At 47.4% G+C, this 24,157-nt stretch overlaps 2 protein-coding genes across 2 annotated transcripts in view; both read right to left on the bottom strand.

Moving 5' to 3' along the window:
* The window catches only part of DTX1 (deltex E3 ubiquitin ligase 1), a 150,767-nt gene that overhangs the window by 82,516 nt on the left and 44,094 nt on the right, over positions 1-24,157 (bottom strand). The gene's annotated exons all lie outside the window — the stretch shown is intronic.
* Positions 13,166-15,887, bottom strand: LOC138671768 (uncharacterized). Its single transcript, XM_069759918.1, has 2 exons — positions 14,631-15,887; positions 13,166-14,156 (listed from the first exon to the last, which is right to left on the bottom strand). Exons 1-2 carry the CDS (start codon positions 15,048-15,050, stop codon positions 13,629-13,631), a joined length of 948 nt encoding a protein of 315 aa, XP_069616019.1. The 5' UTR covers positions 15,051-15,887; the 3' UTR covers positions 13,166-13,628.

Consider the following 24,157-nt stretch of genomic DNA (forward strand, 5'->3'; position numbering starts at 1 on the left):
TACGATAAATAAAAGAGAGCAAGATTATTTAATCACAACCCATCCGGTCATCCCCACGTTCTACTTGGTGCCCAAAGTTCATAAATCCATCGACAGGCCACCAGGTAGACCGATCATCCCGGGGATAGGGGGACTATATGAGAAACCATGCTCCTATTTGGATTTCTTTTTACAGCCGCTGGTGAAGTCCTTGGATTCCTATGTGTGAGACTCCTCCCATCTGATAGAAATCTGTGAAGGTCTAGAAGTTCCTGAGAATGCAATCCTAGTGACCTTAGATGTGGAGGCACTATATACGAATATTGGACACGACTTGGGTATGACAACTACATCTTATTTCCTAAATAAACAGTCTACAGGTGATAGAGCCCATGATCTGTTTATTTTGAAATTACTCAAATTCGTCCTAGAAAATAACTATTTCGTATTTGACAGGGACTTCTATAAACAAACCTCGGGTACAGCTATGGGGCAAAGTGTGCACCCTCATATGCTAACCTTTTCTTGTGACGTTGGGAGGAGACATAAGTACAGAAGTTGGATGAGTTTTCTATACATGTAGTCAAATGGCTACGGTATATAGATGACATTGTTATAGTCTGGTCAGGGACAACAGAAGAACTACATAGTTTCATAGGAAGACTCAACAATAATGACTGGAACATTAAATTAACATCTTGTTTTTCTACCATTTCTGTTGAGTTTCTAGATTTGAAACTAATGATCGACCAAAACCGGATCAGCACCACACTATTCCGAAAAAGAACAGCAACAAACAATCTCCTCCACTTCGAAAGTTTCCACCCGATGCACCTAAAAAAAGGTATCCCAAAAGGACAATTCCTTAGATTGAGAAGGAATTGCAGCCGCACAGATGACTTTATCAAGGAGTCTCGCCATCTGACCAACAGATTTCGTGAACGAGGATATCCCCGCAGGACCATTTCAATAGCTTTTGAGGCATCAAGAGAGCGAACAAGAGAACAGGCCTTAAAACCAAAGGTAAAACCAACTTCAAACACTGTCCATCTGATCACCAAGTATAATAATCAGTGGAGCGATATATATCGCATACTAAATGCAAACTGGGGCATCTTAAAAAGTGAACCGAAATTAAGACCACACATTGGTGACCGGCCCAAAGTAGTAGCAAGAAGGGCGAAGAACCTGAAAGACTATTTGTCTAACAGTCACTATAGACGCCCAATCACAAGATTAAGAACTAGTCACTCCAATAAGGGTTCCTTCCCCTGTGGGAGCTGCACAATTTGTCCTAAAATGATTGCTAGTAGGGGGATTACAATTAAACATCTGCCCACACAAATACAATCTAAAGCCTATTTCAACTGCCGTTCACGAAATGTGGTCTATGCATTGATCTGTGGTTGCGACAAAATCTACGTCGGTCAAACCACACAAGAGATAAGACGCAGAACAACACAACATCTGTCTAATATAGCGACCGCTAGATCAGATATAGCAAAGGGCAAAGCAATAACATCAGTGGCAGCACACTTCTTAGAAGCCCATGCGGGTTCGGGGGATTCCCTCAAGGTCATGGGTTTAGAAGGGGTAAATATCAACATAAGGGGAGGTAATGCAACAGAAGAACTTTTGCGCCGGGAAGCCAGATGGATATATGATCTGGACAGTCTGGCACCGAATGGTCTCAACGAGGAGTTGTTATACTCTGGCTTCTATAAAAAGAAATGATCTGAACGGCTCCTCTTTGTTTGACCATGGGTAGCAAGCTCTCCTTCCCTGTATATACATCATGCCCATGTACAATTTCTTTGATATATTTTTCTAAAAAACTTAGTCTCTATTCACTTATTTTCGTCTTGTTTTCAATTCTATCTCTTCTCCTTTCCCTACTTTTTTTCTAGACTTTCTCCAGTAGTAACTTACTACAAAAAGTTTGGATGAAATATGTAAGATCCTGGAGACCCAGCCACCTATGACGGGAATTTTCGGAGCAAGAATAAGAGAAAACCCTTCAACCCCCTTTTTTTTTTTTCCCCACAGCGTGGTCTGTGTGACTTCAAAAAATATCCTTGTGATTTAATAACCTCCTCATGGGAATTTTTCCCGAAATGGGACAAAATACCAAAAAATATGTATATTAACCATTCACTATTGTATTTTATGCTGATTAGCCTCTACCTGTATGACATTTAATGTCATTACAAAATATTGTGAGTACAGAGTATCTCAGATTGATGAGCAACATATGTAAATGTGTTATCTGTTCATATGGCCACATAATAATGATTGTTTATTGTATGTTTTGGATCACTGGTGGCACCATCAGGTTTATGCGCTTTCCGTAGGGGGCTAATGCTATACGGGAAGTGGGGATGAGCAGGGCTGAAGCCCTAGGATCACTGTATTATTAGTGGCATGGGCGTTGAAGCATGGGGTCCGTAATGGTGCAAAGCGGATTTTTTGAATATACTCCGGCCTGCTATAACAACAAGGAGCAGAGATTGGCTCTGCAGTCTGTTTGTGCAGAGTTACTTCCTAAGCTCTCTGCGCAAGTGCATTGCTAGGGCCGAGTACCCAGCATACAAATACAACTATACAATGCATATATACGGGTAAGGATGTAGACATCCTCCCGTTCCTAGAAGCGCCTGCGCATACTGAATGATAAAAGAGATGGATTAAAGCGCAGGCGCATAATAAGGAGGTGTTCCTGGACTCGCATGTGGGTAAGGATGGACGCATCCTCCCGCTCGTCGATGCGCCTGCGCATATTGAAAGGCAGAGGAAAAGGGCTAATGCGCAAGTGCAAAACAAGGAGGTGACCCCGGACTTCACCTTCCGAGTCAGTAATGAACAGGCGAACGCCACCACCGCTTCCTGCTTTCTCACACCTGCGAGACAGGTAAATGAAATTAAGACGGCTTAAATAATCACAACTCCACACAAGGGACACACTCACCTTGAGAAAGACACCCGTGTGTGTGTCGGAACGCGTGGGTCTCCAATCTCCATTACAAAACTGGCTGCACCGCTGCTTAAAGGGACCAGGGGGCGACTGTAGAGGACTGGTCAGGGTGAAGTATACAGCTCTCTCCTACCTTTTCATTTGGCACACAATGTCTCTATATGGGCACTCCTGATTTACGGCACCGTTTGTGCTGGTATGAGCATCTCTGGAGACTAAAATTCTGACTCAATACTGCTATTAGACCTGCGTGTACCAGCATTGGCTGGTTGCAGGTAAAAAAGTGACTTTTTACATGATTTTGTCACATTATTACAAGTGTTGTGCCTCAATGTAGGTTCTATAGGTTTAAACTTCTGTGAGACACAAAAAAAACTAAGTTGCTATACCAACCAAAGGAAACTGTAACAAGCTCTATGAGCCTGCCATGGTCTTTGTTCCCTCAGAAATTTTAGGTTCTGTCTATTGGAATTTTTCCTTATATTATATTCGTATGCAGCATTTGTGATATAAACAAATTCATGTTTGGTGCAAAAAAACTTTAACCTATGCCAGTTATTATTTTTGTGTGATGTAGCATATTTGGTAAGCAATACCTGATTATTGGAATACTGGATCCATCTACTCTTTGGAGTATGTTTTAAATGTTTTTAAACTGTGTGTAGTATCTCTATGTGGAAATAAACTTTTGTCATTTTTGCAACAAATTTTCTTGTGGAGTTCCAGTTCCCGCAAAGCAGTACTAGTACGGCGCATGTCAGGAAGGGGTTAATTTCATGGGGTATGTGGGAGGTTAAGTGGGATGTAACAAATGACTTGCCTATACCCATAGTCAAGAAATACATGCTGTCAGGTCAGGAGAGGCAACTGCCAGTCCGAGTTATCTTAGTGAATAAAAACTCTATGGGGCTTCAGTAATGGCAAAATTTCTGTGTAAATGCAATACATGCCCCTGTCTTAAAAAGTTGGAAGGTATTACATAGTAACATAGTTAGCAAGGCCGAATAAAGACATTTGTCCATCCAGTTCAACCTATATTCCGTCAGAATAAATCCCCAGATCTACGTCCTTCTAAAGAACCTAATAACTGTAAGATGCAATATTGTTACGCTCCAAGAAGACATCCAGGCCTCTTTTGAACCCCTCAAGTGAGTTTGCCATCACCACCTCCTCAGGCAAGGAATTCCAGATTCTCACTACCCTAACATTAAAGAATCCTCTTCTATGTTGGTGGAAAAACCTTCTCTCCTCCAGACGCAGAGAATGTCCCCTTGTGACCGTCACCTTCCTTGGTATAAACAGATTCTTGGAGAGATATTTGTATTGCCCTCCTTTGTATTCACTCTAGTTCCATTATATCCTTCCTGAGCACCTATGCTCAAAACTGTACACAGTACTCCATGTGCGGTCTAACCAGGGATTTGTACAGAGGCAGTATAATGCTCTCATCATGTGTATCCAGACCTCTTTTAATGCACCCCATGATCCTGTTTGCCTTGGTAGCCGCTGCCTGACACTGGCTCCTCCAGGTAAGTTTTTCATTAACTAGGACCCCCAAGTCCTTCTTCATGTCAGATTTACCCAGTGGTTTCCCGTTCAGTGTGTAATGGTGATATTGATTCCTTCTTCCCATGTGTATAACCTTACATTTATCATTGGTAAAACGCATCTGCCTCCTTTCGGCCCAAGTTTCCAACTTATCCCGATCCATCTGTAGCAGAATACTATCTTCTCTTGCTTGAAGTGGAACATTCAAGTCGGTCTCCGATGTCAGGGGGACAATTTCAGCCAGAGAACTGTGTGTTAGTGCTAGCCAAGCCATCCAGAGACAAGCTGGATCACCGTTGGAATACGGTACCCTACCGAGTAGTGCTGAAAATCCACCCGGATAACTCCGTCTACGAGGTTAGACCTGAGGGACATGACGCTGTGGCACCTTTTGTGTTGCACCGGAATATGCTGTGACCCTGCTCTTCCGAAGAAGAAAACCGTACCAATGCCAGGCCCCCAACAGAAGTGATCGAGGTCCCGCAAAGGGGAGTCTTAGAGGAAGAGGAAGAAAGGCTTGCAGGGCGATGAGTTCAACGGAGATGCCATTGCCGCCCTCAAATGAGACAGAAAACGAACCAGGAGTCAGCTTATAACACCCAGTGGCTGAGTCTCCAAGTACCCCAGACACAGCTCTACAGGAAGCCAGGATTCCCCCTAACTCAGGATGAATAGATCGGGTCCCAGATACAGCAGAAAACCAAGGAGTGCGCTCAACTGTTGGCTGAATTTGGCCTATCTGTGGGCAAACATCAAACTCAAAATAATTCCAATCGCTCGAGGACTATCAAGCAAAAAGGGGAGAGGAATGCAATAAGAAGCTGTTATATCTCTGCAGAACTTTTGTAGGATGTGCCATTAATAAGGAGAGACTACCATCTGATAGTCAACCAAAATCAATTGGAACCAAACTGTGCTGGAAGATGTGCAGGGAGAATGGCCTCCAGCATGACTGGATCAGATGACCCACAGGGAGGACTTCCCTGATATATAAGCCCTGAAAGCCAAACCACGAGGAGCTTTGGTGACAAGGAAAAGAGCGGAGTAGATGTGCTCCAGAGACACCGCTGAGACCAGCGTGACAGGCCTCAGCAGGAAGTCTGCGCCACCCAGGTGCTGATCGCCGCCTGGTAGGGTTCTGATTCCCCACAGGAGACCTCCAAATATCGCCTATGCTGGTCAGAGCCAGGAACTGCATCCTACACTGGTCAAGCCTCCAAGATCCAACATTGCCGTAACTTCCAGCTATCATTAATGGTACTGGGGTCGGCTGGGATTAGGGTCCTGGTGATCCCTGCTAGGGCCAGAGCTTCAGAGAGAACGTACATTGTGACTCCTATGACTGGGCGCACCATCTTTTGTGAAACAGAACATTATTGTTAAATAATGAAAGACTTCCTTTGTTATTCTAAACTTGTTGTTATTCTTTCTATTGTTGATCTGCATAGTTACTAACACTAATTTAAAGTTGTGCTGTATATAAATAAAGTTATGTCAATCCCTGTCTGTTTCCTGCCTTATGATCTCTGTTCCTTGCATCCACATTACATTTATACAAGCCCTATCTTTGGGATCTTTTTCTCTGCAGAATAGGACAGACAGTGGAGGGACCTATGATTCTTATGCACCTAATGGTACCGTCACACAGTGCAATTTAGATCGCTACGACGGCACGATTTGTGACGTTCGAGCGATATAGGTACGATATCGCAGCGTGTGACACGCTCCTGCGATCAGGGACCCCGCTGTGAATCGTACGTCGTAGCACATCGTTTGAAACTTTCTTTCGTCGTCTAGTGTCCCGCTGTGGCGGCATGATCGCATGGTGTGACAAAGGTGTGCACGATATTGTATACGATGTAAAGGGCGGAGGAGCTGGCTACGTAGGAGCGCTGAATTCTCCACCTCCCGTGTGCTGATTGGGCGGTACAATACTGTGCGCTCATTCGACAAAGGACTATTGTTCCCAGCGGATAAAACCGGAGCTCTCGAGCGCGCTATTCATTTCTCTCTGTAGCACGTGCTGTGAACAGAACTCCTAAATTCGCTGGATTCCCTGGACTTTTAACTACTAGACTTTTACCGCAAAAGGTATGTATAACGCTACAGCGTAGCATATGTTGCGCTTCAACGGGGATAAACGCTGGAGTGTGGTTGATTGTTCCTTTGAGTAGGGTAGGCCTGAGAACCTCAGGTACACAGCTGTTGCGTGGCCCAATTAATTAATCCTTTTACAGATCGAGATGGTTGACTGCCCCATTTAATACCAGTAGTAACATATATAGTTATTAGATCAATGGTCAGAACATTGTTTTGTAAGCACGTGTATTTATTGTACGTTTGTTTTCTTTTTAGGAACTATGCTCACTTCCGATGAGAGTTCTGTTGTTGCTGCTGCCCTGGTGTTTGAGGCAGCACGTCTCCAAGAGGAGAGACGTCCTAAACGAAAACGTCGCATGTGGACCCGGAGCTGGCTGCAGAAAAGATCCACATTGTCACACATGGGTCTCATAAGAGAGTTACGTGACAATAACCCTCAAGATTTCCGAAACTACCTTCGGATGTCCGAGGAATCCTTCAAAATAATACTGTCTGCTGTTACGCCACTCATACAAAGGTGTGATACGCCGATGCGTGCAGCCGTGCCCGTGGAGGAAAGGTTGGCGGTGACACTGCGCTTCCTGGCAACAGGAAGGTCTCTTCAGGATTTGCAGTTTTCCGCAGCTGTTTCCAGACCTTTCCTGAGCGTTGTGATTCCGGAGACATGCGAGGCCATTGTGCAGAGCTTAAGGCATTATATGGAGGTACTACTATTTTTTTTTGGCTGCTGTGTTATGTCGATATATTATACTAGCTATTGAACCAGTTCTACGCCCTGATGGCGAGCATTTCTATAGGTATATGTTCTACATCCTATCATGTGCTGCTCCCATCCTGCGCCCCCATTCAGACATGTGCTGCTGTGATCCTGCGCCTCCATTCTGATATGTGCTGCTCCAACCCTGCGCCACCCTTTTTTATTTGCTGCTCCCAACGTAATTTTATGGATTCTATTATTTAGATATATTGTTTAGCACCCCCTCTGAGTGACCGAAGCCATCTGTAAAAAAAATGGCTGCCTGCATACTCTGTGTTGTTGACTTTGTTATACTAATCCATACTGCGCCTCAATCGCTGTAGGATGTCCACATGAGAGTGTATGTGCATAATATATTTGACCAAATTTGTACATGTTTCCTTCTCATCTTGCAGTTTCCCAAGACGGCGGATGACTGGAAGAGGATTGGTTCCGATTTTGATGAGCTGTGGCAGTTTCCAAACTGCGGTGGTGCATTAGATGGAAAGCATGTGCGCATCACGCAACCAGCCAACTCTGGATCATTTTTTTTCAACTACAAAGGATATTTCAGTGTGATCCTCATGGCCCTTGTCAATGCAAACTATGAGTTTGTCGATGTGGATGTTGGCATGAATGGTCGAGTCTCCGACGGTGGTGTTTTTGAACACACTTCATTTGGGGAAAGCTTGAGGAACAATGAACTGCTGTTGCCACTAAATGAAGACACAAAAGCAAACCTAAATTTTGTCTTCATCGCTGATGAAGCTTTCCCTCTTCATCCACATTTGCTGAAGCCATTTGCACAGAGAACACTCACACCGGAGCGCAGAATCTTTAATTACCGGTTGTCGAGGGCCCGTCGTGTGGTTGAAAATGCCTTTGGGATAATGGCAAATCGGTTTAGAGTGTTCCACACAGCTATCAACTTGAAGCTGCCGTCTATAGACATTGTGGTTTTGGCATGCTGTGTGCTCCATAATTTCCTGAGACGTCATGATACGAACTCCTATTCTCCTCCTTCGTTTATTGATGCAGTGGACGCACGAACCGGAGATATTGTGCCCGGGGAATGGCGTACACAACCTGAAAATTTTACAGCTCTTCAAGCTCTTGGATCTGGCAGACAGGCAGACGATGCAAGGGACTGTCGCGAAAAATACTGTCAGTACTTTAATGGTTCTGGAGCTGTACCGTGGCAGGATCGCGCCGTATAACATAAAAATTTGTTTTTTTGCTTTGCTGTCATATAAACCTCGCTAAATAACTTTAAATGTGATGCCTATACAATGTTGCTGTTAACCCTTATAGCTTGGTAAACATTAAAGAAAGAATGCGAAGATTTTTGTTTTTTTTTGTAACACTTCTTGGTTTTAAATTATTTTACAACAAAATATAACATAACCCCCCCACCAAAAAAAATATTATCTCCTGCCCAAGAGGTGTCGCAGCGTCACGCCCTGCTGCTCCACTTGACTCTGGAGGAGCGCTGCTGTCTGCTGCAGGAGCGCTGCTGTCCGCTCCAGTCGCAATTGTCTCGCCAGGAGCTCTCTTACGGTGGCCGTTTCTGTGGATAGAAGAGGTTGGAGAACCAACGTTGATTCCTCTGAAAATACATCTCGACCTCTGGGGCAGGACCGAATTTTCTGTGTTGTAAATTTCTATTTGGTCTGGCACCACAGGGCGATGTAAATTTTAATATATTTTACAGTTTTGGTTGTCTATGGTGACATCCAGCAGAAAACCACTCGCATTATCTTGATACTTACGGAGAAGGGACGCCGGTTCCTCATTGCCAGAACCAGAGCTGCTAATGTCCCATCCCAGCGATCTGGCCACTGCTGCAGCACCTAAAAGCAAATAATAACAGATCTGGTTAACTATGGAACACGCCGTTGGGAAGCGCTCGCAGTTTTGGTCACTTACGTATGTTAGCTTCTGGGGAGAATGCCGCCGACCCGGGGGAGGAAGAGGAGTGTCGAAAGGGAGGTGTTGAGGGTGGTGTAGGGGTGCGAGGCCGTCTGCTCTCTGGTGGTGGCGTGGTAGGCCGCTGGGTCATTACTGCGTCTGTAATGTATTCAAATATTTCCGCTACCCTCTTATGTCCCGTATGCAGTTGAAAAATTGTAATCTATGATTGTTAACTTACGTGACGTCACGGACTGTGGGCTCCCGCTGGTGCTGGATGCTGTGGTGCTGCTGGCAATGGCAGGTACCTGTTGCTGCCGCTGTCTCTCTACACAGAAAGTTTACAAACGCAATCTTTAAAAACACATGTAGAGTGCTGCAGATCAAAGCTAACAATATACTGAAACATAAAATTTATATCACACTTCACAGGGGTGCGAGGGTGCATGGTCGCAACAGATGGTGGAGGTGTGGTAGGCCGCTGGGTCATTACTGCGTCTGTAATGTCTTCAAATATTTCAGGTACCCTGTTATGTCCCGTGTGATGTTAAAAAAAATGCAATAAATGATTGTGAACTTACGTGATGTCCCGGACTGTGGGCTCCCACTGGTGCCTGAAGATGGGGTACTGGTGGCAATGGTGTGTCTGACTTGCCGCCGCTGTCTCTCTACACCTAAAGTAAAGAATCACAATGTTTACACACAAATGTTGAGTGCTGCAGAGCAAAGCTAGTACTAGTACTTGCCTCGCCTTGCCTCCGCACGCAACTCCGCAAACATTTGTGGCGTTTTATAGCGGAGGTCAGCCCATTTTTTACGCAGCTGAAGCTGACTGCGGCAGACACCAAACCTCCTTTCCATCATTCTTGTTATTTGTCCAAGCACTTCTCGCTTGTGGATGTGTGGGTGGGCAGGGCGGCTCTCCAGACCCTCGTAATCCATGGCATCCATCTGGGAAATAAAAAAAAGGAGTTCTGGCTGCCCCAGAGGAGCAGAACGCATTCTCGCCGCCATTTTAGATGGAATGACCCTGAAGAGCAACGCCCAGAGGAGGAGCTGCGCTCCGCCGTCCTGCCGCGCCATTGGCATCGCAATAGCGTTGCCGTTTATGAACAGCGTCACATTTGTGACGACTGAGCGTTAAGAAAGGAACGCACATAGTAAATGCCGTTCGAAGTATCGTTATATAACGCCGGAGCGGCACGTTAAGTACGCTCGTGGTCTATGACGGCGTGATGACGTTACAGCGTTCCTGCGTGCCTGCCCTAGCTTGTTTTTGTCCCCTGACATCGTGATAATGGCTGCCAGTCGCCGTGGTCCACCTATGGGCATCCCAGAGCTCAAGTTCCTTATTGGAACAATGGATAGGATGCAGTATGAAACCACAGGGATGGTGCTGCACCGCAACCAGCACAAGGAGGAAGTTGTCCGTGTGGTGTCTGAGGGCCTCAGGAAGCGGTTTGGGATAACTCGGACCAAGGCCCAGATTGTTAAAAAATGGGGCGATCTCAAGTCGAAAAGCCCAGAGCGCCTGCAGGAGCTTCGCCAGGAGATTAGCAGAGGTTAGTACTCAGGTACCCAAAAGTATGTTGGACAGCTATGGGACAGTTTGAATGTTGCAGAGCCACTATGTGCCACAGCTATGGGACAGTTTCTACGTTGCAGAGCCACTATGTGCCACTGCTATGGGACAGTTTGAATGTTGCAGAGCCACTATGTGCCACAGCTATGGGACAGTTTGAATGTTGCAGAGCCACTATGTGCCACAGCTATGGGACAGTTTGAACGTTGCAGAGCCACTATGTGCCACAGCTATGGGACAGTATGAACGTTGCAGAGCCACTATGTGCCACAGCTATGGGACAGTATGAACGTTGCAGAGCCACTATGTGCCACAGCTATGGGACAGTTTCTACGTTGCAGAGCCACTATGTGCCACTGCTATGGGACAGTTTGAACGTTGCAGAGCCACTATGTGCCACTGCTATGGGACAGTTTGAACGTTGCAGAGCCACTATGTGCCACAGCTATGGGACAGTTTCTACGTTGCAGAGCCACTATGTGCCACTGCTATGGGACAGTTTGAATGTTGCAGAGCCACTATGTGCCACAGCTATGGGACAGTTTCTACGTTGCAGAGCCACTATGTGCCACTGCTATGGGACAGTTTGAATGTTGCAGAGCCACTATGTGCCACAGCTATGGGACAGTTTGAATGTTGCAGAGCCACTATGTGCCACAGCTATGGGACAGTTTGAACGTTGCAGAGCCACTATGTGCCACAGCTATGGGACAGTATGAACGGTGAAAAGTACTATGTGGCACAGCTAACTGCTGACCGAACTTTTTTTTTCCTTCACAGAGGCAAAGAGACAGCGCCGCCGTAGACACGAGGCATCACACACCGCCTCTGAAGTCCCAGAGCCCTCCGGGTCAAAGACAACTGATCCTAGTAGGTTCCCACAATAATGTGATTTGGGTTTGGTTGCAGGTCCCCTCCTCCCCCCCCCCCCCCGGCAGCCAGTGTTGCCATATATGCTGACAGACCTTTTTTTTTTTTTTTTCCCTTCACAGAGGCAAAGACACAGCACCACCGCCGCCACGAGGCATCCCGCCCAGCCTCTTCTGGCTCTGTGCCCTCCGGGTCAACTCCTCCAGATCCTAGTAGGTTCCCACAAAAATGTTATTTGGATTTTGTTTCTGGTCCCCTTCCCCCCCCCCGGCAGCCAGTGTGGCCATATATGCTAACAGACCTTTTTCAAAAATTTTTTTTTTTTTTTTTTTTCTTCACAGAGGCAAAGACACAGCACCGCCGCCGCCACGAGGCATCCCGCCCAGCCTCTTCTGGCTCTGTGCCCTCAGGGTCCAATGTCCCGGAGCCCTCCGGGTCAACTCCTCCAGATCCTAGTAGGTTCCCACAAAAATGTTATTTGGATTTTGTTTCTGGTCCCCTTCCCCCCCCCGGCAGCCAGTGTGGCCATATATGCTAACAGACCTTTTTCAAAAATTTTTTTTTTTTTTTTTTTTCTTCACAGAGGCAAAGACACAGCACCGCCGCCGCCACGAGGCATCCCGCCCAGCCTCTTCTGGCTCTGTGCCCTCAGGGTCCAATGTCCCGGAGCCCTCCGTGTCAACTCCTCCAGATCCTAGTAGGTTCCCACAAAAATGTTATTTGGATTTTGTTTCTGGTCCCCTTCCCCCCCCCGGCAGCCAGTGTGGCCATATATGCTAACAGACCTTTTTCAAAAATGTTTTTTTTTTTTTTTTTTCTTCACAGAGGCAAAGACACAGCACCGCCGCCGCCACGAGGCATCCCGCCCAGCCTCTTCTGGCTCTGTGCCCTCAGGGTCCAATGTCCCGGAGCCCTCCGGGTCAACTCCTCCAGATCCTAGTAGGTTCCCACAAAAATGTTATTTGGATTTTGTTTCTGGTCCCCTTCCCCCCCCCGGCAGCCAGTGTTGCCATATATGCTAACAGAACTTTTAAAAAAATTTTTTTTTTTTTTTTTTCTTCACAGAGTCAAAGACACAGCACCACCGCCGCCACGAGGCATCCCGCCCAGCCTCTCCTGGATCTGTGCCCTCCGGGTCAACTCCTCCAGATCCTAGTAGGTTCCCACAATTATGTGATTTGGATTAAGTTGCAGGTCCCCTCTTAACACCCCCCCCCTCCCCCGGCAGCCACTGTTGCCATATATGCTGACAGACCTTGTTTTTTTTTTTTCCTTCACAGAGGCTAAGAGACAGCGCCGCCGCCGACAGCACGAGGCATTCAACAGCGACTCAGATCCAGAAGTGCCCTCCGTGCCTCAACATTCTAGTAGGTTCCCACAATTAAGTTATTTGGATTTTGTTGCAGGACCACTCTTTCACCCCCAACCCAAACAACCACCCTCCCCACCACCCCCCCCCCCCCCCCTTTGCTTATTTTTTTTATTTTTTTTCATTCACAGAAGCAAAGACACATCGGGAGACTACAGTGTTATTAATGTTATGTTTTTTGACCCACAGCTCTCGTCACTGTCAACAAAGAGGATATTGAAGCCGGCATAGACAAGTTACTCCACACTATGGCACATATTCAGGAGCAGCACAATGTGGCAATGGAGGAGCTGCAGAAGCTGCGGGACATGTGCCAGCAGTTGTAGGCGGGCCAATAATCCATTTTTTGTTGTTCCAATTAAAAGATTTAGTTAAACTTTCATTCGATTTTTTTTTTTTAGTTAACTGTACATGAATTTGTTACGTTAATTTGTTCCCTCATACAGTGCTGTGATTGAGACACACCAATCAAAAAGTAGTGATAGAATGTATAATAAAAGCTTTTATTTCAAACATTATTTTAACAAGACAAAAAAAAAAAAGGGATGTAAAAGTAGTTAGGAAATCACAAATTCTGATACGACGATTGTTCCGGCTGAAAATTTTGGTGCCTGATGGGCGAAGCCATATGTAAAGGTATTGGTGTGTAGGAGTTATTAGGGGGTGGCTGGCCGAAGTGGGAAACGTGAGGATTGTGTCGCATCGATGTCTGACCCTGTGACCAACCATTGAAATTTGATGGCTCTGTCCGCTGTATTGGCCGGGAAGAGACCAAACAAGTGTTCTTGTCCAAATCGCCATCAGTACCCTTGTTTACTGCTTCCAGAATCAGACGCTCTGCTAGTATTCTTTGGTTGTCGTCCATTTTTGCCAGTTTGTCAACCACATAGTGTCCAAACCCCTCTAACGCAGGGCTAACATTTCTTGTCAACACCTTCTTTGCCAGGCTCAATAGTTCATTTGAGGCGTCTGAGGTGGCTTTCCGTTTTCTTTGAACTTGCCTCGATTGACTCCTGGCAGGTGCAGCCTCCACTAGATCTGTTGTTGTGCAGTCCTGTGAACAGTCAAGTGTACTCTCCTGCGCACTGTCATCCTGGGGGGGGGGAAAATAAAAAAAGTTATGAACCCGGCAACAAAAAGTAGTACCACCATAACCGCATCCAAACTATATATTCGTAGTAGGTAACAAAAAGATTATAATATATTTGATGCTTAGTAATATTCTTTAACCCTCCCTTTTATTGAATACTTTGAACTACACTGTTCTGACTGCTATGGGAACCTGACCAATATTTAATAGTCTAAATAGTCTCAACAAGAGTACATCGGCAGCTTGACGCGATACTATTTTCTATATTGCTTCGATGGTATGGTTTACATATATCTCCATTTCATACATATTACGTTCCCCTTATAATTCTTGACTGCAACAGGGTTACTTATGTGTACATGTTTTTGTAACAACTTTAAACTGATGTGATAATCAGAAGTATAAAACCTAAAATGCAGAGAAAAATTATGTAATTATAGGACACATTGGTGAACTTTCGTCCAAAGAGCTACTTACTTGTTGCCCTTGTGACTCCTGCTCGGCGTGGTTCTCCGAAACTATTGGTTCCACAGGTGCCAACAATCGAAGACACGTTGAAGTCCGTGGCACCTCTTGGTCCCTCAGAAAATTAAGATGCTCAAAATACCACAGTTTGGGAACATAAACTTCTTCAGTGGAAGCTCCGGACCTTGTAGTCTGAAGAACCTTGTTCAGCTCCTTCCTCCAGACCGTGCGGAGCGCCTGGATTTTCTTTTTAATAACTGCTTCGTTAGCTGCCTCATCTGGTGCCTGACGATTGTAAAGCTCAATGAGCTGTAAGTAACCCTCCCTCCTCTTTTCCCTGTTACAATACTCAGGAGATTTTATTTTCCAGAGGCAGGGAAAAGACTGATAAATATCGATGAAATCCCGGATGAACTCCACACGATTTGACATCTAAAAAGTAATTAAAAAAAAAAATTACATGGTTGACAAAGCGTCCTATTAACAATACTTTTGCCAGTGTGCCAAACGCTTAACAACAGCAGCCACACAAAGCGCTCATGCCTACCATCGCTTCTTCCATCTGCCGCGCCTATAGTCCACCATAACCCAAAACAGTGTACCGCCCGCTTCCCTACAGCAGCCACACAAAGCGCTCATGGTGACCATACATTGTACCATCTGCCACGCTCTAACTCAACAGACACAACCGGTCATAAGCAGTCACAACAGCGTACCATCCGCATCGCTTCAGCGGTGGAACGAAGCGGTCATGCCGAACAAACTGAGTTCCATCTACCACGCTGTAGCCCACCAGTCACGACCAGTCACGACCAGTCACAACAGCGTACCATCCGCATCGCTTCTTCAATCTGCCGCGCCTATAGTCCACCATAACCCAAAACAGTGTACCGCCCGCTTCCCTACAGCAGCCACACAAAGCGCTCATGGTGACCATACATTGTACCATCTGCCACGCTGTAGCGCAACAGACACAACCGGTCATAAGCAGTCACAACAGCGTACCATCCGCATCGCTTCAGCGGTGGAACGAAGCGGTCATGCCGAACAAACTGAGTTCCATCTACCACGCTGTAGCCCACCAGTCACGACCAGTCACGACCAGTCACAACAGCGTACCATCCGCATCGCTTCTTCAATGTGCCGCGCCTATAGTCCACCATAACCCAAAACAGTGTACCGCCCGCTTCCCTACAGCAGCCACACAAAGCGCTCATGGTGACCATACATTGTACCATCTGCCACGCTGTAGCGCAACAGACACAACCGGTCATAAGCAGTCACAACAGCGTACCATCCGCATCGCTTCAGCGGTGGAACGAAGCGGTCATGCCGAACAAACTGAGTTCCATCTACCACGCTGTAGCCCACCAGTCACGACCAGTCACAACAGCGTACCATCCGCATCGCTTCTTCCATCTGCCGCGCCTATAGTCCACCATAACCCAAAACAGTGTACCGCCCGCTTCCTTACAGCAGCCACACAAAGCGCTCATGGTGACCATACATTGTGCCATCTGCCACGCTCTAGCTCATCACACACAACCGGTCATAAGCAGTCACACCAGCGTACCATCCGCATCGCTTCAGCGGTGGAACGAAGCGGTCATGCCGAACAAACTGAGTTCCATCTACCACGCTGTAGCCCACCAGTCACAACCAAGCACAACAGCGTACCATCTGCCACATTGTAGCCCTCCAGTCACAACAGTGTACCATCCACTTCGCTTCAGTGGTGGAACGAAGCACTCATGCCGTCCATACAGCGTTCCATCCACCACGCCCAAGCGGTTTACATACCTCGAAGCAGCGGTGCAAAGCATGGTATATTCAGCGAGGTACAAAATTACGATGTCCAGGTCCACCAAGTGTCCAAGTACGAAGTGAAGAAAGGAAATTTTGAAAGCAGTGAAGTGGCATTGGGAACAATAGCGCTCAGGTGACAAATTTTCCAACCAATTGTGTGCACAGAACCTTTGGCCTATCACCACACTAACTAGTGGCACAACACGCCCCTTGTGAACAACGTCACGCACAGATTATGCAAAATTTGCTCTGAATCGTCGTGTGTGACACGACCGTACGACTGTCCCATACGACTTCTACATCGCAAATACGTCATGAATTTATCGCTTCAGCGTCGTGCATCGTGTAGTGTGACCGCAGTCTACGATGTTTGAAACGATAATTAAGCGACGATGCAACGTCACAAATCGTGCCGTCGTAGCGATCTAAATTGCACTGTGTGACGGTACCTTATCACTTTAGCATCCCAATGCCTAAATACAAGTTAGTCTCCTGAAGAGTTGCTTGGATGAAACGCATTGGAATGTGCAATAAGGGAAAGTGCTGGGCCTCCAATATAGGGTAACCGTGGACTGCCCTTCTCAGGGTGAGAGTATTTGGGGTCAGATATAGTTTGAGTCACTATAGGGACCTGTAGGGCCAATCTGTACCCCATTTACTTTTTTTGTCTGAAGGATCAAACCGGTAAATAATACATCATTAACTGAAAAGAGGACTTCAGAATGGGTGAAAGGTTCCCATGTTATCCCTATTTAATTCTGTGCCTTGATATGCACCATCTAGGAACAGTACATTTTCTGTGGCTATTGATCTGACCACTGTCAGTATTTAACTCAAGACAGACCACACATAAGGTAACAGGATGTAGAACCTATTTTCCCATGAACTCATGTGCATATAGATATAGTTTGGTCTGTGTTTTACTAACTGTCGATTTTGCCTAACTCACCCCATGACACATGTCCTTTATTAATGATTTGGGCTCCCATACTGCAAGGGAAATCTAATTAGTGGTATTTTAACCTTTTTTTTTTTTTTTTTTTTGTAAATCTGTTTATTAAATTTTTCATGTTGCCAAACAAACAAATGGTAATAACAAAATGATTTGGAAGTCATAAACTCAACCCATTCCCTCCCCCACCCAAGAAACCCTTTCTCTGCATGCGCATAGTCGTCAAAGCATGTTATGGAATTTGCTTTGCAAAAAAGAAAAAAAAAAAAAGAGCATGAACCGCACATCCCAAAATCATACGTTGATCTAAAGCCGCTAGGCAAAAATTAATATAACTGAATATGAGGTTTTCAGTTTAACATTCTGATCAGACTGTATGAAGCCCACTGCCACTTCACGGCAAACCTCGTAGTGGGTCCTATCGCCCTAACGGAGCGGAGCCGTGCGGCGCCCACCGCCACAGCGGCCATGCACCAGCAGGGCGGACGGCCTGTTGCCCCACAGCACCCATGCTGCAAGACTGAGTCCCCAAGACTCCAGACCGCGCCGCCCCACCAGCACAAAGCCACAGCAACAATGGCCGCCACACAGCACCAACACCAAAATGAAAGGAGCACTTAAACTCACCTTCCTCCAGCTCTTCAGTGAGAGCCAAAATGGGCTAGACCCCTTACTTTGCAGTCTCCTGCTAATTAAAATCACCTGTGCCAAATGGGAGGAGTGCTGGTCCAAGAAGAAGACTAGAACATGCTTTGCAAAAAAGAAAAAAAAAAAAAAGAGCATGAACCGCACATCCCAAAATCATACGTTGATCTAAAGCCGCTAGGCAAAAATTAATATAACTGAATATGAGGTTTTCAGTTTAACATTCTGATCAGACTGTATGAAGCCCACTGCCACTTCACGGCAAACCTCGTAGTGGGTCCTATCGCCCTAACGGAGCGGAGCCGTGCGGCGCCCACCGCCACAGCGGCCATGCACCAGCAGGGCGGACGGCCTGTTGCCCCACAGCACCCATGCTGCAAGACTGAGTCCCCAAGACTCCAGACCGCGCCGCCCCACCAGCACAAAGCCACAGCAACAACACCAAAATGAAAGGAGCACTTAAACTCACCTTCCTCCAGCTCTTCAGTGAGAGCCAAAATGGGCTAGACCCCTTACTTTGCAGTCTCCTGCTAATTAAAATCACCTGTGCCAAATGGGAGGAGTGCTGGTCCAAGAAGAAGACTAGAACATGCTTTGCAAAAAAGAATAAAAAAAAAAGAGCATGAACCGCACATCCCAAAATCATACGTTGATCTAAAGCCGCTAGGCAAAAATTAATATAACTGAATATGAGGTTTTCAGTTTAACATTCTGATCAGACTGTATGAAGCCCACTGCCACTTCACGGCAAACCTCGTAGTGGGTCCTATCGCCCTAACGGAGCGGAGCCGTGCGGCGCCCACCGCCACAGCGGCCATGCACCAGCAGGGCGGACGGCCTGTTGCCCCACAGCACCCATGCTGCAAGACTGAGTCCCCAAGACTCCAGACCGCCCCGCCCCACCAGCACAAAGCCACAGCAACAATGGCCGCCACACAGCACCAACACCAAAATGAAAGGAGCACTTAAACTCACCTTCCTCCAGCTCTTCAGTGAGAGCCAAAATGGGCTAGACCCCTTACTTTGCAGTCTCCTGCTAATTAAAATCACCTGTGCCAAATGGGAGGAGTGCTGGTCCAAGAAGAAGACTAGAACATGCTTTGCAAAAAAGAAAAAAAAAAAAAAAAGAGCATGAACCGCACATCCCAAAATCATACGTTGATCTAAAGCCGCTAGGCAAAAATTAATATAACTGAATATGAGGTTTTCAGTTTAACATTCTGATCAGACTGTATGAAGCCCACTGCCACTTCACGGCAAACCTCGTAGTGGGTCCTATCGCCCTAACGGAGCGGAGCCGTGCGGCGCCCACCGCCACAGCGGCCATGCACAGCATGGGTGCTGTGGGGCAACAGGCCGTCCGCCCTGCTGGTGCATGGCCGCTGTGGCGGTGGGCGCCGCACGGCTCCGCTCCGTTAGGGCGATAGGACCCACTACGAGGTTTGCCGTGAAGGGGCAGTGGGCTTCATACAGTCTGATCAGAATGTTAAACTGAAAACCTCATATTCAGTTATATTAATTTTTGCTTAGCGGCTTTAGATCAACGTATGATTTTGGGATGTGCGGTTCATGCTCTTTTTTTTCCTTTTTTGTAAAGCATGTTCTAGTCTTCTTCTTGGACCAGCACTCCTCCCATTTGGCTCAGGTGATTTTAATTAGCAGGAGACTGCAAAGTAAGGGGTCTAGCCCATTTTGGCTCTCACTGAAGAGCTGGAGGAAGGTGAGTTTAAGTGCTCCTTTCATTTTGGTGTTGGTGCTGTGTGGCGGCCATTGTTGCTGTGGCTTTGTGCTGGTGGGGCGGGGCGGTCTGGAGTCTTGGGGACTCAGTCTTGCAGCATGGGTGCTGTGGGGCAACAGGCCGTCCGCCCTGCTGGTGCATGGCCGCTGTGGCGGTGGGCGCCGCACGGCTCCGCTCCGTTAGGGCGATAGGACCCACTACGAGGTTTGCCGTGAAGGGGCAGTGGGCTTCATACAGTCTGATCAGAATGTTAAACTGAAAACCTCATATTCAGTTATATTAATTTTTGCTTAGCGGCTTTAGATCAACGTATGATTTTGGGATGTGCGGTTCATGCTCTTTTTTTTTCCTTTTTTGTAAAGCATGTTCTAGTCTTCTTCTTGGACCAGCACTCCTCCCATTTGGCTCAGGTGATTTTAATTAGCAGGAGACTGCAAAGTAAGGGGTCTAGCCCATTTTGGCTCTCACTGAAGAGCTGGAGGAAGGTGAGTTTAAGTGCTCCTTTCATTTTGGTGTTGGTGCTGTGTGGCGGCCATTGTTGCTGTGGCTTTGTGCTGGTGGGGCGGCGCGGTCTGGAGTCTTGGGGACTCAGTCTTGCAGCATGGGTGCTGTGGGGCAACAGGCCGTCCGCCCTGCTGGTGCATGGCCGCTGTGGCGGTGGGCGCCGCACGGCTCCGCTCCGTTAGGGCGATAGGACCCACTACGAGGTTTGCCGTGAAGGGGCAGTGGGCTTCATACAGTCTGATCAGAATGTTAAACTGAAAACCTCATATTCAGTTATATTAATTTTTGCTTAGCGGCTTTAGATCAACGTATGATTTTGGGATGTGCGGTTCATGCTCTTTTTTTTCCTTTTTTGTAAAGCATGTTCTAGTCTTCTTCTTGGACCAGCACTCCTCCCATTTGGCTCAGGTGATTTTAATTAGCAGGAGACTGCAAAGTAAGGGGTCTAGCCCATTTTGGCTCTCACTGAAGAGCTGGAGGAAGGTGAGTTTAAGTGCTCCTTTCATTTTGGTGTTGGTGCTGTGTGGCGGCCATTGTTGCTGTGGCTTTGTGCTGGTGGGGCGGCGCGGTCTGGAGTCTTGGGGACTCAGTCTTGCAGCATGGGTGCTGTGGGGCAACAGGCCGTCCGCCCTGCTGGTGCATGGCCGCTGTGGCGGTGGGCGCCGCACGGCTCCGCTCCGTTAGGGCGATAGGACCCACTACGAGGTTTGCCGTGAAGGGGCAGTGGGCTTCATACAGTCTGATCAGAATGTTAAACTGAAAACCTCATATTCAGTTATATTAATTTTTGCTTAGCGGCTTTAGATCAACGTATGATTTTGGGATGTGCGGTTCATGCTCTTTTTTTTCCTTTTTTGTAAAGCATGTTATGGAATTGGTGAGTTGCCGCTTATCTGCTGTAATAAGTACCATTGGGTGTTTTCAAATTGCGCTCTCAGCTTTTCCCTAGTCTCCAAAGGAAGAGACAGGATAAGAGTAGACCATGTGGACAAAAATCTACCTGACATTTTCTCCTTATTGGTCAAAGCATCCATCCATTCCATTCTAAATATAAATTGGATCTTTCTACGAATAAGAGAAAGCGATGGGGTTGCTGGATTTAACCATTGATGCAGTATGCTTTTCCTGGTTGCCGAGGCCCATATCATGAGTGTAGCTTTGATATATTGGGATAATTTGTGGTGTGTCACATCAAGAATGTTGAAGATAGTGTTAGGGGTCAAGTTCCCGCTCCTGCACAGGGGGAATCTCGAGCCACCTCCGCTGCAGTCTCCCATTCTTGTCCAGCCGCAGTAGAGTCTGCTCAGCAAAGACGTCAGTCCCAGCGTCTTGCTCATTCTCACTCTGTTCTGAGAGTTACTGCTGCTTCTCCAGTCTCTGCCATTAAAGTCAGTGCTGGCCAGCAGCGAGCGGACTTCTCTGGGACTAAGTCCTTGTCTGCACGTACTGAGCATGCCCAGGGTAAGATCTCCCGTTGGAGATCGAGGGTCATGTGCTCAGGCTCTGCAGCACATTCCATTGGTCCTCTTGGCAGGTCTTGGAAGGGCAAAGGTGCTGTGACCACTTCCTGTGCTGCAGCTATATAAACTGCGCATGACCGCACGGCCATGCGCTAGTATTGTCTTACAATTGTTAATGTGTGTATGTTGTGAGTGCAAGTCGTCCTTGGATACCCCTACCCTATTGAATGTCTGTTCGCGGAAGGTGTATGGTTGCTATCTAGCGCCCGACTTATCCTACAGCACTAATCACACATTGCAGCGTCCAGTTGCTGTGACCGCCAGTACGGCGCCGTGCACTTCCTCTGTGCTTTCCTTACCCAAGCCTAAGTGGTTAGTGGCGTTCGTCAGTGCGGCACCGCATGCACTCTTGTGCCTTAATATTGTTGTTCAGTTTCCTTACACACCCAGTTGCGGTGTTGTGCCAGCAAGGGTCTAATCGGACTTCAATCATAGTTGGGGTTGAGTTCGCTGACTACTTGCTCGCGCTTTAGGTGCGGTACCGCGGTCCTGTGACTCAACAGGATTGCTTCTTTCACGCTGGGTGAGGTTAACCCACGCGTGTATACTTTAGTGTACCGCCATATAGTCTGCAAATTGCTAGCAGCAGGTTTTCACCTGCACGGTGGACCCCGGACTGCGAACGCATCTATATCATCTGTCTTGGTGCGTTCTGCCAGTCCGAACAGAATACTAGCCCCCGGGTCTGGCTAGTAAAATGGCGGACGACCAGCGTTTACAGCGGTACATCCAGCAGCTGGAGGGAAGGTTGGCGGCTCTTGAGCGTACAACCTCAGCTGTGGATGTCACTGCTGTAGCTGTGCAGGCTGCAAGTGTAGCCGCAGCCAGTTTGTCCGCTGCCACCCCTGCTCCGACTTTATCCCGTCTCCCGCTTCCTGACAAGTTTGCTGGCGACAGTAGACATTGTCGCGGATTCGTGAGCCAGTGCTCTATACATCTTGAGCTCCTGGCGTCACGTTTTCCTACGGAGCGGGCGAGAGTGGGATTTATCCTATCTCTCTTGTCGGGCAGGGCGTTGGAGTGGGCAACGCCACTCTGGGAGCGAGATGATCGTGTGGTACAGAGTGCTCCTCTCTTCTTGGACACTCTGAAGCAGGTCTTTTTAGGGCCTCGGGTTACCCACGACACCGCACTCCAATTGTTGTCTATTACACAGGGTACGTCCGTGGTCAGCCAGTTTTCCATCCAATTCCGGACTCTAGCTTCAGAGTTAGAGTGGCCAGACAAAGTTCTTATTCCGGTGTTCTGGAGGGGACTGGCAGACCATGTGAAGGACGCCTTGGCCACTAGGGAGATACCGGCCACACTGGAGGAACTTATTTCTGTGTCTACCCGCATCGACCTCCGTTTTCACGAGCGGAGGTTGGAGCGGACCCAGTGTAGGCAGAGGTTTCGGCTGGCTCCAACTTTCGCCAGACCTCTGGAATCCCCTGTCTTGGCGTCAGATTCCCATGAGGCCATGGAGGTTTCTCGAGCGTGACCTAAATCTCTAGCCGCTCGAGTACCCGTGGTTTGTAATAACTGTCAACAACATGGACATTACGCCAATAAATGTCCGCGGCGGTCGGGAAACGATCGCGTCTAGTAACCATTGGGGGAGGTTCACTAGACACAGCAGCATTCTCCTCCAAACTGTCCTTTAAAGGGACAATCCTGTTAGGCTCCTCCACTCTAACAGTCGAGCTTTGTGTGGATTCTGGAGCAGAGGGAAACTTCATGTCCTCTGCTTTTGCTACACGTCATGCTATACCACTAGTCATGCTCGCCAAACCAATAACGGTTAGAGTTGTGAATGGGGCGACACTCCCACTGCAAATCACACACCAGACAGTTCCGTTCTCGCTGTCCATATCTCCTTCCCATGAGGAGATTATTTCCCTTCTTGTCCTTCCTGAGGGAATGGATGAGATTTTGCTGGGAATACCCTGGCTCCGTTTCCACTCCCCACATATTGAGTGGTCCTCAGGGAGAATATTGGGTTGGAGTAAGTCTTGTTTGGGCAGGTGTGTGAGTGAGTGTGTACAGGTCTCTACTACCGAGGTACCCGCAGATCTTTCATCACTTCCCAGGTATTATTGGTGTTATGCAGATGTGCTCTCTAAAAAGGCTGCTGAGACTCTACCGCCCCATCGCCCTTACGACTGTCCTATCGACCTCTTGCCGGGAGCCGAACCTCCTCGGGGAAGGGTATATCCCCTCTCTCTCCCTGAGACGGAGGCTATGTCTCAATACATTCAGGAGAATTTGGCAAGAGGGTTTATAAGGAAGTCAGTGTCTCCGGCAGGGGCGGGATTCTTCTTCGTGCAAAAGAAGAACGGGGAGCTACGTCCTTGCATCGATTACAGGGGTCTCAATGCTATCACTATTAAGAACA

This window comes from Ranitomeya imitator, chromosome 1, assembly GCF_032444005.1.
Source record: "Ranitomeya imitator isolate aRanImi1 chromosome 1, aRanImi1.pri, whole genome shotgun sequence".
Classification (NCBI taxonomy): Eukaryota; Metazoa; Chordata; class Amphibia; order Anura; family Dendrobatidae; genus Ranitomeya; species Ranitomeya imitator.

Bases quoted from the DNA above. Each gene is read 5' to 3' on its own strand.
- LOC138671768 (XM_069759918.1), bottom strand. From the start codon at position 15,050: ATGTCAAATCGTGTGGAGTTCATCCGGGATTTCATCGATATTTATCAG. The intron at 14,157-14,630 runs GTAAGTAGCTCT...CCCCCCCCCCAG, and splicing joins AGGAGTCACAAGGGCAACAA to GATGACAGTGCGCAGGAGAG.